Here is a 17,262-nt window from a genome sequence, read left to right as displayed (position 1 = left end):
GGGCCCCAGTGAAAGGATAAGGTTACGCGTCAAAAAGCTTCATTGATCACAAAATGATTTTAACTTTCTCTTTTAAAAGAAGTATATATAACTTTCTAAAAGCTACAATCAAATTTGTTCTGCAAAGACGATCAAAGCGATTGTTTACGAGACTTTTACGTTTCGTATGGATGTTACGTAATCACATCGCTCTGGTAAGAACACTGACCCGAACTGAATGAACTATGTCAACACGATTAAAGATAGATGATATTAAGTGAAGTATGGGGGGAGATTGGAAAAATCTGCGACTTGAGAAACGCCAAAGCCCTTGATTTATAATCTTAGGAAATTCCTTTTCCCCTCTTCTTCCTCTGATTACATCACAGGAAGGTGATCCCAGGGGTTCGAATGATCTTACATTATTTTTTGAGCGGGGGCGGGGGCCGGGAGCAGGGAGGGAGAGAGCCCCGGTAACGAGGCGGTAATCAACCCGGGAGGACAAAGACGACAAACTTTTTCTTAGCCGAGTTGTAAACTATTTAATTTATGACGGCCAATTTACATCAGTTGATAAAACAAAATTAACTTTTATCTCTCTCGGACTTGAGAGATCAAAGGTTTAAAAAAACGTGGTATTTATGGATCATTACTTTTGATCTCTGATTCAAGCCGAGATCGATCACTAGAAATTAAACATACAGCATATCCATATCGTATCCATTACTGACGTGAACCCTCAGCGTTACTGCTTATGATAACATCAGAAACTGGCAAGCATTGACAAGCGCTGCGGACGCTCCAGCCAGTGTTACTTGCAAGAGGAGCACGTGCTAGAACTTGATACAGAGCCAGGTTTGCTGAGTCAAGGCGTTCTCGTCATCTAAACAGCCACAGGAGAATGACTCAGGAAAGGATTGGCACGTTCCGGTTAAGGGGTCTTTTGTCTTGAATATGAGGAACTATAGGAAAAGCTATCCATAAAGGTCAATTATTTTCTCTACCGTAAGAGTAGTAAAGACTGAAAGATTAATGGCGAGAAACTACTGCACTAACCCATTGGTTTTCATGACTATATTGAAATAAAAAAAACACTCTCCCACAAAAATAGATTTATTCTGCCAAAAATACTCTTCATAAGAGTTTTTCTTAACCTTCTCGAGTTCCAAAAGAACGTACATTTTTCTAACTTCAACAACGATAAACAAATTCATATATGGCCAAGCTTAACGTTCCACAACAATGGAACGTCTCCAAAATAGATTTATAAAAATACTTTTCAACGTTCTAACTTTCTTGATTCCCTGTGAATGTGCAATTTTCGAACGTGTTCTACGAAAAACGTTTTTAATCGTCAACTACATAAATATATTCTCAGGATTAACTCGCAACGAAAACGCAAGAGTGAGTTGAAAGTGATCAAGGCTGTTTTAGAGTGAAGAAATTTAGATAAATTGCCATTGACCAGCTTGAAAAATGTAGGCCTCAGATTTCAAGATGATTCAACAATGTCGTAACTCACATAGCGCTTCGAAAATGAAACGCGGGAAACAGTTTCCAACACATATGATGTCATCTTGTCATGGTTTCATCGTTGTTCAGCCAATCAAAATAAAGAGTATTGAAGGAAGACTCAAACGAATAAATTACATGCATAGGTGCCGCATATTTTATCAAGTCAACAAAAACGAAAAAAAGCACAATACCAACAAGCAAATGAAAATCAACCCTTTAACTCCCAATATCTCATTAGTAATTCTCTTTTTACTGACTGACATACAATTCTTATGGTGTTATTTTGGAGAATTTGGTTTTGGATCAACTAATAATCTCCTAATTGATATTTTACTTTATCCTCATCACTTCTATGCTTGACATTTTCGAAACATTTCGAACAGTGTAAGATGATGCAATCAACGTGCCATAGTGCATAAGGCAGCAAATACATCGTTAATAGATAACAGTGTATCCATAGAGATCCTGGTACAGTCTTAGGAGCTCATTATCCAATTTTGCTAGATGAATCTTGTTCTCTGTTTTACCAATCTTTTGTTCTGTCTCGAGCTGAAACAGAAAAAAAAAATAATAATGTATAATTATGTAGTATCTCGCCTGTCTTAAACCGCCACGCTGAAAAGTTTCGTAACTCACATGGGTTGAAGCTACAGCGGTGTTGCGTGACAATCTATATAACTCTAAAAAATCTCTCCAAGGAGACGGAAGCAAACACAAGGGTCAGACGACTTCCGGTTGTTCACCTTAGCAAATTGGTACAGTTCATTAACTCGTTAAACCCTGAGGGTGATCAGCACCTTACTTCTTCGTGCTGTAATGTTGCTGAATCATTGATTAAGATCACGAAAATAAAGGAAATGATCACCAACCTAGGGGGCTTTGATTGCTAAACGAATTCTCATAGTCAGAACCAAAGTAAATGTAAAGAGGAAAGAATTGAGAATGTGAATACTGATGTTAGGATTTAAAAGATTAAAAGACCACACACATCATTTTCAGCAAATTCAGATGTCTGAGACTACATGGTCTGAGTTTTTGAACAAAGTGTAGCCGTGTAGCCAAAACAACCATCAATTTAGCTGAACCTTTTATCTGAACATTTAATATTTGTGAACAGCGTCAAGAGGGCATAAAGCTAACAGTGGAAGGACATTAAATCAATAAAATCAACCCTTTTAAGCCTCTGAGGACCATTGATTGTGTAAAACCGTGGTTCGGGTTAGACCTCGTGTTAATAACCGACCAATAACTCCGTTCTACCAACCTGTTTCTTTAGTTGTTGATCAAAGGCAGCTTCTAACTTTTCTCTTTCAAACAAAAGTTCTTGCTCTTGATTTCTGTGAAGCAGTAACAAGTAAAACAGAGAAAAGACCCGTCACAAGGTAAAGTCAACTCTAGCAATTGCCCTAAGAGTGACTAGCATCTAATTTCTCCTTACAAATCACGCATAAAGATCACAAGAATAAAGAAAATGATCACCAACTAACGAAGCTATGGATTGTAAAACAAATCCTCTTTAGCAGCATCTTAGAAAATGTAAGGTGAGCAGTATGGAGAATGTGCCAACTGATGTTAGGGTGTAAAGGGTTAAGAAGACTCAAGTATAAATAAACAGATGTAATTCTTGTAATATTGTACCTTAAAACAAATATTTCCTTTTCCTTTTGTAAAAAGAGCTCTTTAACACTAATTTCTTCTTTGAGCTGACTTTCTTCTTCCCTAAACGTTTACACAAAAATTGTATTCATAAAGTTGTAGAGTTAAGACGTTAATGACCTGTTTTGCTTGGTCCAAGGGAGACATAAGTTCATTCCAGAGAGAAGCAGGGGCCAATGAAGGAGGAACCGTTGCACTATTAGGGGACAGAGGTTTTAAAGAAGCTGGGTAATTGATCTTCTTAACTTCAAGAGGATGGTCGCGTGGAGGATATTGAATAGGAGGCGTTTTTGTCGGCACTGATATGCCTAAAGCGCGGGAAAACGCCGGTGATCATGTCGTGATTAGTTTGAGTTTTGTATCTGATTGGTTGAGTGGCGTGCGTTTTCTAGACCAATCACAGAGCGAAGTAAAGCAAAACCGATGCAATTCGGGTTGCTTTCGAAACTCAATTGAAAATTTCTCTAATTAAAAAACAACAACGACCAAAAATCCAATGAACAGAGATTCGTCCAGAGCGCTAAACAAAAATGCTCTAACTTCCTAGTGAGGATTCGAGCTCCAGTGTGTTGCGAATTTTCGGTTTAACGATAGGACCACAGCGAACAACAAGAGAAAACAGATTGACAATCTTTCCAATTTTTTTTTTGGGATACCTGTTACCCGCCATTCCTCTGGATTTCGTCCAGTCTATGTTCCGACGCATTGTTTCATTCTCACGGACGATCTTTTTCAACTCATTCTAAAACAAAGAAAACTTTTGGATAAGGTGAAGACTACAAAGATTAGAAACGCTGACACACAACACAAACAAATAAGACTCCTGTAACACTCTTTTAATACCTCCACTTATAAGCAGGTGAATTTTGTCACGGACATTATTCCAACTATGATTTAAGAATACTCAGTTGTGTTTTGTCGAGAAAGAAAAATTTCCAAAAAAGAAGAGTACTTTTATTTCTTACGCGAAAATTTAAAGTGGGAAGTTTAAAGTTTACCTGTAAGACTTAAAGTAACTAAAGCCTTCAACCCAACCAGAGGAGATTACAACCGACTAGAAAAGCTCTCCATTTTCAAACAAAATCTCCAAGTCAGCACCAAAAGAAACGGATAAAAACGATGTCGAGAATAAGTATACTACTGTCAGAGGCGAAAACGGTTAGGTGTAATCGTCAATTCCCAGCCAACGACCTATTTGTCCCTCGCTTTCAGTTTGTTAACACACTGACAAATGGAAACATCTCTCAAAAACTCACCTTTTGGTCTTTGAGACGCAGTTCACTCTGTGTCATTTTACTTGGAGATAAGCTCTTCACATCAGAGTTTTGCATCTCGTTTTCCAAACTTTCTAAGGTGCCGCTGGAAGATGTAACTCTCTTCACATCCTTAGCATTGAATCTTCCTTGATCGTCAGCCTCCTGACGGACGTGTGTAAAGCGTCGAAACTCAGTCCCTTCTCTCGACTCTTTTGCCAAACCATCAAAGCAGCTTCCGTCCGGAGGAGAATTACTGCTTCCTGGACTTTGAGTCAAAGATGTTTCCTCGTCAATTTTGTTACGGCTACAATACGGTGTGCTCTTGAAAAGCGGCAAAGGGTCGATGTTTGCTGATTCAAGTTTGGTTTTCTGATTCTGAAATAAAGTGGGAGTATAATCTTTAGGTGTGTCTGAAGTGTTCCTAACGGAAGAGGTTTCCTGCAAGTTCGTCGTTGAAGGTAACTCACTATTCTCAATTTCGCCACGAGTTCTAATATTTCCAAGATTTGCATTGGGAAATCTTGGTGCAAATGATCGTCCCCTCCCTGCTGCACCCCTGTTGGATCGCCCCAGAGAAGTTCGGAGCTTCTGTAAGGGCAAAGATACTGGACTATTTGGTTGAATTACACGCATTCCTGCGTAATATGGTGGTCCAAACGGCAGCCTCGACGCCAGAAGCTGCTGTTGAAAAAAAGCATCAGCATTCCATCCTGTAAACATCAAATTACCCGACTGGTGCCTCGGAAAGTCAGGGTGTTGGAATCTGGAAGCCATGCTTACCGGCATTGGTTGAATACGCTGGGGTGGCCCATGGGGCCCATGAGGCCCATGAGAAGGGTTGGATAATAATTGTTGTTTCATGAGGGGTCTTACCGTGCTTGAGTTTGAAGAAGAAACAGGCTCTGGTGTGCATGAAGCAGTAGCGCCTGTAGGAGGATCCGATCCACTACCAGGATCGATTGGCGGTGATACATGCGGTCCCACTATGCTCGAGCCCGCGGGAGACACAAGTTCAGCCGGAAGTAAAGCAGGAACGGATGAAAGAGGAACGGTTGCATTATTAGGGGACAGTGGTTTCAAAGAAGCCGGGTAAGTGTTCTTCTCAACTTCAAGAGGATGTTCTCGTGGAAGACATTGAACAGGAGGCGTTTTTGTCGGCACTGAATCTGATTCTTTTCCTATCTGAACAGAGGTATCATGAACCTTTATTTGATCATGTCGTGGTGATACACCCTTAAAATCTTGAACTACTTCTCCATTTATGGTAGTCACAGCAGCACCCGTTTGATCCTGATGGGGTACTTTAAAAGACACTGGCGACTCTCCTGAAGTCTCTGTCCCTAGTTCGTTGTAATGCCTATCAGATTCAAAAGAGCAGAGTTCCATGCCATTCAAAGAAGACGCACACGAGTGGCAAGGAGATGGTTTGCTCCCCGCTTGGCTCGAATTTAATACATTGCTTGTGATCTCTTCATGGCAGTTATTGCAATCTTGCCTGAGGGTTTTCTCTAGTGACAGTGAGCCGAAACTGAAAGAGCCGCTGGTTTCTACTTCACTGAGTGAGGTATCACCTCGTCTTGGCGAAGGAGTCACATCTGGGCAGCTTAGAGATGTATAGATTGTCGGAGAAGGAGTAAAATCTTGGCCTATCTGGGAAGTGTACCTCCCTGGAGATGATGTTTCATCAGAGCTGCTTGGGGAGAAGTACCTTCCCTGAGAGACTCTCATGCCAGGGCTGCCTACTGAATCATAGCGTTTGAGTGGAGAGAGCGTAAGTGTAGAGTTTCTTGAATGCAGTGCGTCAGCTTCACAAGGTCTTCCTGAGATAAGTTGGCTATCCGTGTGTTGAAAAACTTCCTGATGATTTGTCAACTCCATGCTTTGTAAACATTCTGTATTCGTCCCGTTAGTCACGTTGTGCTCGTAAATCCTACGGCTTTGTAAACCCTCCTCGGTGAAGTGTGTTGCGACTGATTGTTGGTTGGACATATGATGTTCACCGCCGCTGAATTAAGAGAAAACAAGCACAGATAAATAGATAGATAACTTAATTAATAGACGATAAAATCCTTCAGTTAATATATTATAATATATTAATACAGTATTACAAGAATAAAACCTATTATATCACTAAAGCTGCATTTCTGGGATGCCATGTCTCAGACAAAGCTATAATGACGCACTTTAATTTTAAATTCGCATAAAGGAACTGTTGCTCGAAGTTCATGGGAAAGGCTGTTCGAGAACATAGCACCCCTGCAGGAAAAGGTTTTCTTCAAATAGTTGGTGCGGGGTTGTGGAACAACCAATAATTTATTATCAGCATCGTCAGTCGGTGTGAAGTAATATCATTTCGGAATATAAATGGAGATTGTACATATTTAGGGATCAATCCATATAAAGTACTGAGCATCATAACAGAGGTGGCTATCAGTCTTTGATGACTAAGTTTTCGCCCGCTGAGTGCCTGGAACAGCTCGTCAATATCGTCCTCATTGCTTGCATACAATATAAATACGGGCTGCGCGGTCTTGAAGCTTCTGTATTTTTTCACAAAGGCCAAAACCGCAGTTGCCTCAAACAACGCTGCAATAATCAAAATCTAGTTGGACTATGCTGTTAGACGAATCAATTCAGAACAATTAAAGGAACAAGATAGCTCATTCTTTTAATTGCAGCTAAGGCAGAGGCAATCCTTTTACAAACACTCTGTATATGACAATTCCATTTTAAGTTTTTTATCAATATGTACCCTTAATCCTTAAACCCCTAAGAGTGACTGGCTTCTCATTTCTCCCTACATGATCAACTTTGAATCAAATACAAAGGTCAGGAGAATAAAGGAAACAATCAGTGATTTAAGAAGCCCTTGATTGTTATACAAATTCTCCTTGTCAGTCCCTTAGGAAATGTATTGAGAGCAGTACGAAGAAAATGAATACTGATATGTAATATGTATAGAGTTAATGACAGGACTGCCTAAGATTCAGAAAACACACGAGTTCTTGATAAGCTTAACAATGAAGTTTTCAAGATAATTAGATTTTTTAATTCTTCAAGTTAAGAGGTGATAGGGGATCTTGTTATTGGAAAAGCCTAAGTTTCAGTCAAGTCTATCTATGGGGGGGAGGGGGGGGGTGTCTGGACATTATTCCAGATTGTCTCCCTAGATCCACCACTGAAGTGGATAACACTGAATATAAAATTTAGCTCACCTATTTATCTCCTCCATAACCCAAGGTGAACAAGGAGTGCCCTCGGATCCACAGGGCGAGGCTAAGGTGTCACCTGGAAGGCTGCTTACTTTCTTTACTATTTCCTGAAGAGCATTTATAAGGGAATCTTCTTTGTCACCTTCTGAGGAAGTAGATCAAATTATCTTCTTTGAGAGGATGAAAACATGAATTAGAAATTCTTAATGAATTTTATAATCGATGAAAGTGCTGATTAAGTCACTTCCCAAAGCCTATTATCTGAGTAAGGAAGTCTTTAACTTTCACTTAGAGTCATGTCTTAATGCTTTTTTGTCTTTTTAGAAGTTATTGTGCATAGGATCTTCTCCATCTTGAAAAAAACATCTTTTTGATTGAAATTTGTGAAAGTAAAATACACAAAAGTGGGTCAATATTGTCAAGAGTCTTGACCCTAACTGCAGTAGACAAGCATCTCATCCAGAAATAGCTAACAAAGTTGCCATTGTCACCTCCTGCGACACAAACTGTGGATATGCCCCAACAAGTTTAGTACATTTGACCCCTTAGACATAGCCATCTTTACAGTTGGAAAAGGAAAAATACCTTGTGTATCCATCATATTTCCTGTACTTGATGTCTTCTGCCTCCTTGCAGAACAACGCAATTTCCAAAGAACCATTTTCTCCTGAGATTCCCCCTCAGACATAGAGCGATGCTGTTCTGGTCTTGGGAAGTCAACTCTCAAAAGCCTGTCCCTCTCTGTGAGGAAAGTAGCAGACCAATCAAGAAATAAGTCAAATAACTTTCCCTTATAATTTGCTAGGCATGAGAAATTGGGTAGCAGGTATGAGCCAATGTGAGATCAGTGCCTATGAAGGGCAGGCATGAGAATCACACCCAAGGCATGAGAGTTTGTAGGTTTTAAGAGTTAGAATCTTAGGACTAGATTGTACACTTTTGCTTAGTGACACCCTTTCAACCCTTTTGGTACCTTAAGGCTTGCATTTCTTGAAAATTTTAGGTTAAGTTCCTAATGTTGGTCATTTTCTGTGACAACCTTCTCCTTACAATTATTACCATTCGCATACTATCCTTTTTAAGTTACTCTTTCATTTTTTTTTTTTTGATTGTTTTATTTTTCATCTAGCCAAACTAATGTGCTCTTGTATCCCTCCTGCTGGGTCATATTTAAATTGATGTCAACCTTCTCTTTACAACTGTAACTGTTCTTGTATTATTCCATTTTGGTTTCACCTTTCCAATTGATGTTTTCATATATAAATATATATATATATATATATATATATATATATATATATATATATATTATATATAAGAAAATAAAAAGCCATATAATTTTTTTTTAAAATTGCAACAGTTTGAAAATGGGTGTATATATACATATATATGTATTTATTTTCCCTTCTTACTGAACTTATCCTTTGATGGTTTTCATTTGATGGTCATTTTAAATTTTTCTTCACTTTCTCTTTTTTGTGTAACAATTTTGATTATTCCTATTTTGTGCATTCTTCCCATTTTATTTCTTTTTTGACACTAGCATTTTGCAATTCTTCTCCTCCAATCCTCCAGTAATTTTGTCTATTCCAAAAATACAACTTAAAAAAATTGGGTACAACGCAGCTCCTTGAATACAAATGCATGACACCTTTTTGTGTAACCAATTTTGAACATTCCTATGTCATTTATTCTTCCCAGTTTATTTCTTTTTCCAACCTATCATTTTGCAGTTCCTGTCCTCCAATTTCCCATTTATTTTGTCTGTTCCATAAAAACAACCCAAAAATTGGGCACAAAGTAGCTCCTTTATGCAACTGCATGAGAGATTTTCTAAATTTCAAGTGAATCTCCTGCATGGGATGAAAAATTTAAAGGATCGCTTACTGCCATGAGGTACATCATCTGAATCATCACATGACATTCTTCCTTTAGTCTCAGATGCATACTCTACTGTTATGGTGCTGTTGCGAAGGAGACGGCCATGGAGCATTGCAATTGCATCACGGCACTCATCAAGTGTACAATATCTAATGAAGCTGTGGAGAAACAAAGCATAGCTTACAGTTATAAAACTAGGATTAGAGTGATTACTTTTATAATAGGATCACAGTGATTAGCTTAGCTGTTTTGGCTAGCTTACCACCAATTTTGCTTTTGTTAAGCTAATTCTTCTATACCTGCAAAGTTGATGAAGCATTGCATGGCTGGCAATAAAGGAATTTGAGAGTATAAGGTTCACCAGTAACTTTTATAAATTTAATTTTTAAATGACTCTGGAATGAAATGATAATTCAGATAATCTTTTTTAAGTCATGGTTGCATTATAGAGGCAGAAAAATTTATGAGGGATGAAAAAAGATGGAGAATGTTGAAATTTTTGTCACCAGGCACCACTGACTATTTTTTCCTTCTGAACAATGTTTTTAAAATGTTTTCTCTTGTTTTCTAATTTGGTTAAATAACAGTTTTCGGCAAAAAATGGAGTAAACATAAAAAAATATAAATTAAAAAGGATTTTCACTGCCGAAAGATTCGTAGTTATCCACTCTCCTTTGCTGTCTGATTGCGTGACGTTGAGTTCCGCCCTCGTTTGCGCGTTACCACGTGAGACGCGTGGTAGCTCAGCATCGAATCACGCGGGTTTACTCGCGATTCACTTTCGTGGACGCCATTTTACTCGCAGTTGTCAAAACACAACGTCATAAACGCTTCCAACCGGTGTGAATACCCGCAACGTCCATCTACCACAACAGAATTAATTTACTGACCGGTTCTAACAAGTGACAGAGTCCAAAATATGGCCATGGAACCAAATGAATCACTAAATCAAGATCGTTTTTCCGCCATCTTGGAAAACCAACGCGCCATAATGGTGAACCAAGCAACTATTCTTCACAACCAGAACAAAATAATGCGAGGCATGGAGCAGTTGTTTGCATTCTTCCCAGCGCTTCAGAGCTCCCTTCCAATCCAAAACACCATTCCCAACACAGTAACGGTAGCCCCTCTACCAGCCAATCTGGGCAGCAGTGACAACTCGCGAGTTGAGCAGCCACCAGTTTCATCCGCCACACAACTCCCAAGTGGAGCACCGCCACCTTCCGTTTCACCCTCCCCGCGCGTGGAAAACACAACCCCCATTAACACCCCGACACGGCCTCAAGCGCCGTTAAATTCAAGCACACCATCGATGGTTGCCAACCCTGTAAAACCGCTTCCTTCCAGTGGAGCTTCTTCGCCCGGCTCGGACAACGAACAAGACGTCGCACCTCCTGTGCGCCCTCCTTCGTTTCCGCAACAATACATCTCTACTGATGAGCTTACCCAGATCAAATGCAAAAGTTGCTCAATCGGAAACTTTGCAGTCCAGTTGCTGAGACATATTTTCGAAAATAATGAGTTAGAAAACAGGAATTGTACAGGCACGAGAGGGAAGGAGGCAGTTGATCCCGAACGCCTTCGTTTCGTAAAGGAAACCGTGTTTGATGTGTATGCAATCGCATCTGATGAAAAGGTGAATACTTGGAAGCACTGTGTTCGAGCAATCGACGAATTTCTAAGACGACCAAAGCGGATGGCCAAAGGCGCATTAAATAAGAGTTCTTTGTATTAGAATGAATTTGGTAACATTTCTCTTACAAATAATTTCTTTATTTACTACAAATCGCAAATTTAACATCTGATACCGTTTAGCTAATTAGCGAGGAGTGGGGTAGAGTAGCTATACAGAAGGCTTGTAGAGAGACAATACAGAGAGTTACAATATTTTTAAGAGACAGTTATTGTCAACATTCAACATATCAGAGTTTATGTACAATTTATCTTCTAAAATTGTCCTTACGGCATAAATTTTAGGCTTTGTTCACACTGGACTGGCCTTGATTGGATTTGAAACAATTATTAGAGTGGATGTGGATCTTTATGCTTTACCAATGCATTTTTCTTTTCATGCAGCCAGTGTTTGGTGGGAATATTACTGTCTTTCACTTTCAGTAGTGTATCTAGCATTATTTTCTTGGTTTCCACACAACACCATTTCAGCTTCAGATTGGAACAGTACTTTAGGACAAGTGAAACTATGAGTTTGAGATTTTCTTACAGGAAATAAGTGAGCCAGTATAAACCTGTGTTGCTCATCAATTTGTAAGATATCTATTTAATGAGTATCTCACCAACAACTTTAGGTTAATTCATGTAATCCAAGTTAACTTATCCTAGAATCTAAATATCTCTTATTTGTAATAGAATTATACCCCAGCAACACTCAGGCTGTACTTGGTATCTGCATAATACTGATTCAATTTCAGATAAAAATCAATTTCAGATTAAAATCAATTCAATTCATGTTTATGTTCAAAAGATTTTGACATAATACAAATGTTTACATTTCTTTTAATTTTAAGATGGCAAGGTGTGTTAGACAGACCTATCTGTTACCATTTTGAAAATGTTCCATTTGGAGTATACCTTGCACCACAACAGTGTGGTAAAGCAATTTGTATAATCCCACTTTGAATTACTTGTCATTATTCAATTAATTCAAGTATTGCATAGTATTAGGAAACATACTTTAGTTGTGTTGACTTTTTATTACCAGCAAAAGAAACTACAAAGGGTGCAACCATTGCGGTACAAATATCCAGAGCCAAGATTGTCATTGGAAAATGTGATACAGTACACGAATGAACTTATTAGGCAGCTGAATTGAATTATGCTTGCATAGCAAACATGGTTTGTCTCAAAGCAACATGTCCCTCTGGGGTTTTTGGGGGCAAGCTCCCAAAGAAACATTTGAAATTCTAAACCCTGTGAGACATGATTTCCAGCATTGTGAGACATCATTTTTCTAGATAGGAAATGTTTTTCACACTTGAATTGAACAGTTATGATAGTTATAAATATAATTTTTGTAATCTGTGTGACCCTCCATGGGTAACTGGAGGTAAAAAAAAGGTTGCCCTTGGTGAACATTGGTGTTTCCACCTTCCAAGAACTTTATTTTCTGTTAGCTTGTTTTTAATCAAAGAAATTTGGAGAAGTTTAGGGAAGTAAGTCTTTTCCTGGCTTTTCTGAAGTCCTTATATGTTTTAATCCTGTGTGTTAAATGATTTTTTTTCTTAAATAAAAGCAGCGACAATTTATCATGTATTTATTGAGAGAATTATTTTAATTTCATGGAGTCAAAGAAACTGAAAAACTGAAACATAAACCTGCAGCAAAATCAAGAACAACTTAATTTTTGTCTCCTTTCTTTCAATGGCATAGTGAATACAAAGGAATGTGAGAAGAAGAACTTCTATGTAAAGGAAAAGTGGAATTTGTTAGTAATGCTATTCAGACAGAGGCAATGATAGCCAGGTTTTGTTTTGGTTTTTATTTCTTTTTCAAAGGGGGTTGGAAGGGGGTGATCCAGGATGAATGAGCTTGGTATTCCCTGCACTGAGATTTGATCAATTTTGGGTGATGTTGTCAGTGCATGGTGATTTCTCAGAACTAATCAGTTCGAGAGAGATTAAGAATACTTCAATCAAACCGAAGACAAGAAGCGATTGTCTATCAAAGAAGCATACACACCCATAAGTGTAATTTCCTCCTCTTGATGGCTGTAAATGAACATCTTGTACATTTCCAACTTCACCAAACAGCTGTACTAGCTCTTTCTATGGAAGAAAGGAAATGTTAAAGTACCACCTGTAGGGTGTGGGGGTGGTAATTGGTCAAATCTGAGACTCCCAAGATGCAGGAACCTCATAGGATTGTGTGCCCAACCAGACAGGACATGATACACAGACTAATATTGTTCACAACCATAACTCAATGTTACCCTTGGCTACCCTTGCTACAGACCCAAATCTATAACAAAACATGCCAAACAAACAGACTTTAAAAAAAATACTAGACTTCAAGATTAATTAATTAATTATTGCGATCAGTCAAATCTTTCTGAGGACTGTAATTTTCCAAGGTACTATTTGGCACTTATAACACCAACCCTCAGACTGTTAAATGTTGATGTTTAAAACAATAAATTTTAACCCTTTACCTTTGTAATGTCACAGGGTAGATATCCTGTGTAAATAGAATAAAGCTCTTTGCGCCATTTGCTAAGTTCACGAGGTGACATGTGCTTTGTAGTGGCAGTCCATGTAGAGTCTATGCCATCATCTAAATGAATGAATGTAAAAAAAAAAAAATGGAAATTGCAACAGCAGAAAGTAAATGTAATTTTCAAAACCTTTCAAGGCATAAGGATGGATCAAAAATGACCACAATAATGCCATGGTAGTTTCTGAGATTTTTTGGTATATTAAACTCTAATTAAAATCACTACCTGACCCTTCTTTGTACCCCTTCAGTGCAGATTACAGTTACACATTACATTTACAAGTACCTTCAAATGGTTTGAAAAACAATGATATTTTTTCCTTTAGTTGATCACTTCAAACAAAAATTATAATAAATAATCTTGGCTGAACATTTTTCATAGTGTTTTAGAAATGAACATGTTTTGTTCATTTCAAAAGCTCAAATTTTGGGATTGCGAGATGAAAATCTAATTCTTGGAAATTTGCTGAGTTTTCTAGCCTTTCCCTGGCTCAGAACAAAGCATGCAGTCACTACAGATTTAATCAGTCCATGTCAGTTAGTCATGGGTGGCTAAAAGTTAGTGTGCTGGACTCCATGTTGAGAGTCCAAGTTCAAGGCCTGGCCAGGTCACCGAGTTGTGTTCTTGGGCTAAAAAAATTGATTTTCATGGTGCCTCTCTTTACCCAGGAGTATAAACTGGTACTGTTGACTTTTCAGAAGGGGGTAGAAGGGTTATTGCATGACACTGGATTGGGTGTTAAAAATTTTTGTGACCAGTGAAAATACAAAATTAAAACCTGTGAGCTGTGAATGTTTTGCTTTTCATGAGTCCTGAACCTTAAAGTTATTCATTTGATTTTTCATGATGCATTATGTCTCCTTTTTGATGCATGTGAAATGTGAGCAGGACCCTACCTTTACTCATCCTTGTCAGGGAAGCCTGATGAAATGCTAGGGAGGGGAGGGGGGTTGTATCAATGTGCTGGATTGGCATTCCATCTGGTGAGAGTAGTAATACACCAAGTTACTTCATGCTAAGGAAACCAGAAAAAGCGCTGCCTAAACAGGCCTCTGGGCTCAAGCACAAGCTTTTGTGCTCACTGATCATCAACATATTGATTAAAAAATTGATCATCCTCACCACTGTCAGACAACTGCCACTGATATCTGGGTCTTGGAGACCGGTTAAGTTGGTTTTCAAGTTCCGGGTGGGACAGTGATGAGCTTCTCTGTAATTGTGCATCTTGCTCATTTGCATATCTTGCAGTCTACAGATTTTGTGAATAGAATACAAATCAGAGGTGACATTTTTTTTACTTCAAATAAAACATGATCATGTAGCCTGATTGTCCAAGCGAGAGTAGTCCTGAGAAGGGTTCTTGTCTGCAGAATTGACTGACAACAACTAGAGAAAAGCTAAGTTTTTCATTTGTCTCACAATGTAGTCACGTGTGATGCCCACAACACCAGACACAAGCCACTCTGGAAGTAGAAGTAAAGTTTATTGATCATGACCCTAATTACTACATGCGCAGGTTCAAAGAGGCAATTCATATAAGACTTCACCCTAACAACATCAACAAGGATAGTGGAATAGACATTCCAGAAGTGTGGATGCCCACAATCAAAATACACAACAACAGGAGAGTTGTGCGACAGTGGACCACCAAGGGAGCAAATCACTGTGTGAAACAGCAAGGATCGAAATGCACCAATCAGAGCTGTTGAAAAAAAAAACAACTAATCACAGCAGAGTATCATGCTTTATAAGATCATGTATGACCAGTCGACCTTAATGCCTGAAGAAGACTAGTAGTATTCGGTTGAAACGTCATGATCTACATCACATATGACTACATCATGAGACAAATGAAAAAAACTTAGCTTTTATTATTATTCACCATGATGAATAACCACAGCTTTTTTTACCAAACAACTAGAGAATAACATAACAATAAATTATAAAAATCAAAGAGTTAACTCTGATTCCCCTGATCTGATTAGAAGTTCTCTCATCTCATTATACATTTTTGTTAAATATAATTAAGAGAATTTGGTCTTTCATGAAGAAATCACCTTAAGCTGATAAGTATAGTTATTCTCATCCCACAACTACTAAATACTGCACTGAAATTCCATTTGAGAAGTTACATATAAATTTCTTAGCAGGTTCAATGGGGGTTAGCCAACTCACGCCATAGAGTGACCAGCATCTAATTTCTCTTTATAATATAAAAGCTGAATCAAACATCAAGGTTATGAGAATACAGGAAATGACCACCCACGCAGAAACTTCTTGATTGTTAATCATATTCTCCTTGTCGGTATCATAGGAAATGTATGAAGACCATTATAGAGAATATACATACTGACGCTATTAGGAGTATACCCTTGTAAAAGTTCCAAGGCAAAGCTTTCCTGAAGCTAGCTTTTGGTGTTTCTTATCATTATGTACAATCATAAAAATAAACTTACAATTTCATTTTTGTCCTGCAGTGTCTTTGTCTTTGATTTCGTTACCAAATCTAAAATGTCTGGATTCCCTTTCAATAGCCCCAGTAAAGCTTCTTGCAGTTGCCGTTTGCTTTTATCAGTAGCGCCCTCAATTATGTCGTCAAGAGTTGGCATTTTAGCTGCAGTAACTTCGTAAAATGATTTTCAGTGTCAACGATGTATAATCTAAACTTGAGAAGAAAAGCGAATGATCAAGGCGAATGATCAAGGCGAATGATCAAGGCGATTCAAGCTACAACCATTGGGAAAATATTTAATAAAACAAATATCTCAACGAGATTCGATGTCGGGCTGCTTAAATTGACATTTCTTTAGTTGTATAGTTCTATCCACCACCCGTTTTGTTCTTTTTATAGTGGTTAATTAGGGTTATTTTTAAATGTCAAAACAGTTTTTCAAGACAGCACTTCTCTTTGTAATGGAATGCCTTGAAAGTGTAGTTGATGATCGCGTCACATGGCGAATGGTCTTGCAAACTTGTTAGACCTCATTGCGAACCGCTGGTTTAACAAGATTTAATTATCAATATCAACGTCCTACCAATAATTCAGCTACTTTAATGCACCTGTTGTTTGAGGAGCTTTGAAACTGGTGAATGAAAATCCCTTTCACGTGTAGTATATTTAAATGACCTTAGTGCCGCTATTACACAAAATGATCTTTACACCACATGTCACTCTAGGAAGTGACGTCACGTATTAGTCAAACGCGGCGGCAAATTAAATATTCAGTATCTTCACATTTCAGGACTGAGCGGAAAAATTTTTACATCAGAGCTGCCTCAAAGGTTAGCTTTAAAAATATTTCTGGATTTTTAAGAGATTAATGTTTTTGAAGGACTGTAACCAAATTGTAGAGGTTCTTGAGCTATTCAGCTATGTATTTCGCGCGTTTCTCGATGCAAGTCGGCGCACTCTGCCCGACTTGTGTGAATCGTTAGGTGAACTATGTTTAATTTTGTCTTTTGAGAATTAATTCTAGACATCGTTTCTCTACAATGTTTTTTTGGATTCATTTAAATGTTAAATGATTCATTACTG

At 38.2% G+C, this 17,262-nt stretch overlaps 2 protein-coding genes across 12 annotated transcripts; one reads left to right on the top strand and one right to left on the bottom strand.

The window, feature by feature from the left end:
• Positions 1-495: 495 nt before the first annotated feature.
• Positions 496-16,887, bottom strand: LOC113687133 (uncharacterized). 11 transcript variants are annotated; one of them, XM_089191117.1, is made up of 15 exons: positions 16,788-16,887; positions 16,184-16,387; positions 14,850-14,976; positions 14,624-14,707; positions 13,665-13,786; positions 13,196-13,281; positions 9,506-9,657; positions 8,204-8,359; positions 7,622-7,763; positions 5,280-6,411; positions 4,407-4,781; positions 3,807-3,892; positions 3,133-3,213; positions 2,759-2,831; positions 496-2,043 (listed from the first exon to the last, which is right to left on the bottom strand). In XM_089191117.1, the coding sequence occupies exons 2-15, from the start codon at positions 16,334-16,336 to the stop codon at positions 1,930-1,932; spliced, it is 2,883 nt and encodes a 960-aa protein (XP_089047243.1). In that variant the 5' UTR covers positions 16,337-16,387; positions 16,788-16,887; the 3' UTR covers positions 496-1,929. The 11 variants fall into 11 exon arrangements, with proteins under 11 accessions (XP_089047243.1, XP_089047235.1, XP_089047238.1 ...); XM_089191113.1 differs by having other exon boundaries at positions 813-953; positions 1,902-2,043; positions 4,407-6,411; positions 16,788-16,883; XM_089191109.1 differs by having other exon boundaries at positions 4,407-6,411; positions 16,788-16,883.
• LOC113687138 (uncharacterized) lies at positions 10,254-12,767 on the top strand. Its single transcript, XM_027204845.2, has one exon. It carries the CDS (start codon positions 10,419-10,421, stop codon positions 11,232-11,234), a length of 816 nt encoding a protein of 271 aa, XP_027060646.1. The 5' UTR covers positions 10,254-10,418; the 3' UTR covers positions 11,235-12,767.
• Positions 16,888-17,262: the final 375 nt, after the last annotated feature.

The sequence above is a fragment of the Pocillopora damicornis genome, chromosome 13 (assembly GCF_964200805.1).
Source record: "Pocillopora damicornis chromosome 13, jaPocDami1.2, whole genome shotgun sequence".
Taxonomy (NCBI): Eukaryota; Metazoa; Cnidaria; class Anthozoa; order Scleractinia; family Pocilloporidae; genus Pocillopora; species Pocillopora damicornis.
Note: the sequence above shows the minus strand (reverse complement) of the source record. Positions and strands in the feature narration are given on the sequence as shown.

Bases quoted from the DNA above. Each gene is read 5' to 3' on its own strand.
- LOC113687138 (XM_027204845.2), top strand. From the start codon at position 10,419: ATGGCCATGGAACCAAATGAATCACTAAATCAAGATCGTTTTTCCGCC.
- LOC113687133 (XM_089191109.1), bottom strand. From the start codon at position 16,336: ATGCCAACTCTTGACGACATAATTGAGGGCGCTACTGATAAAAGCAAA. The intron at 14,977-16,183 runs GTAAGTTTATTT...CAAAATCTGTAG, and splicing joins TGCAGGACAAAAATGAAATT to ACTGCAAGATATGCAAATGA. The intron at 14,708-14,849 runs GTGAGGATGATC...TACTCTCACCAG, and splicing joins GTGGCAGTTGTCTGACAGTG to ATGGAATGCCAATCCAGCAC.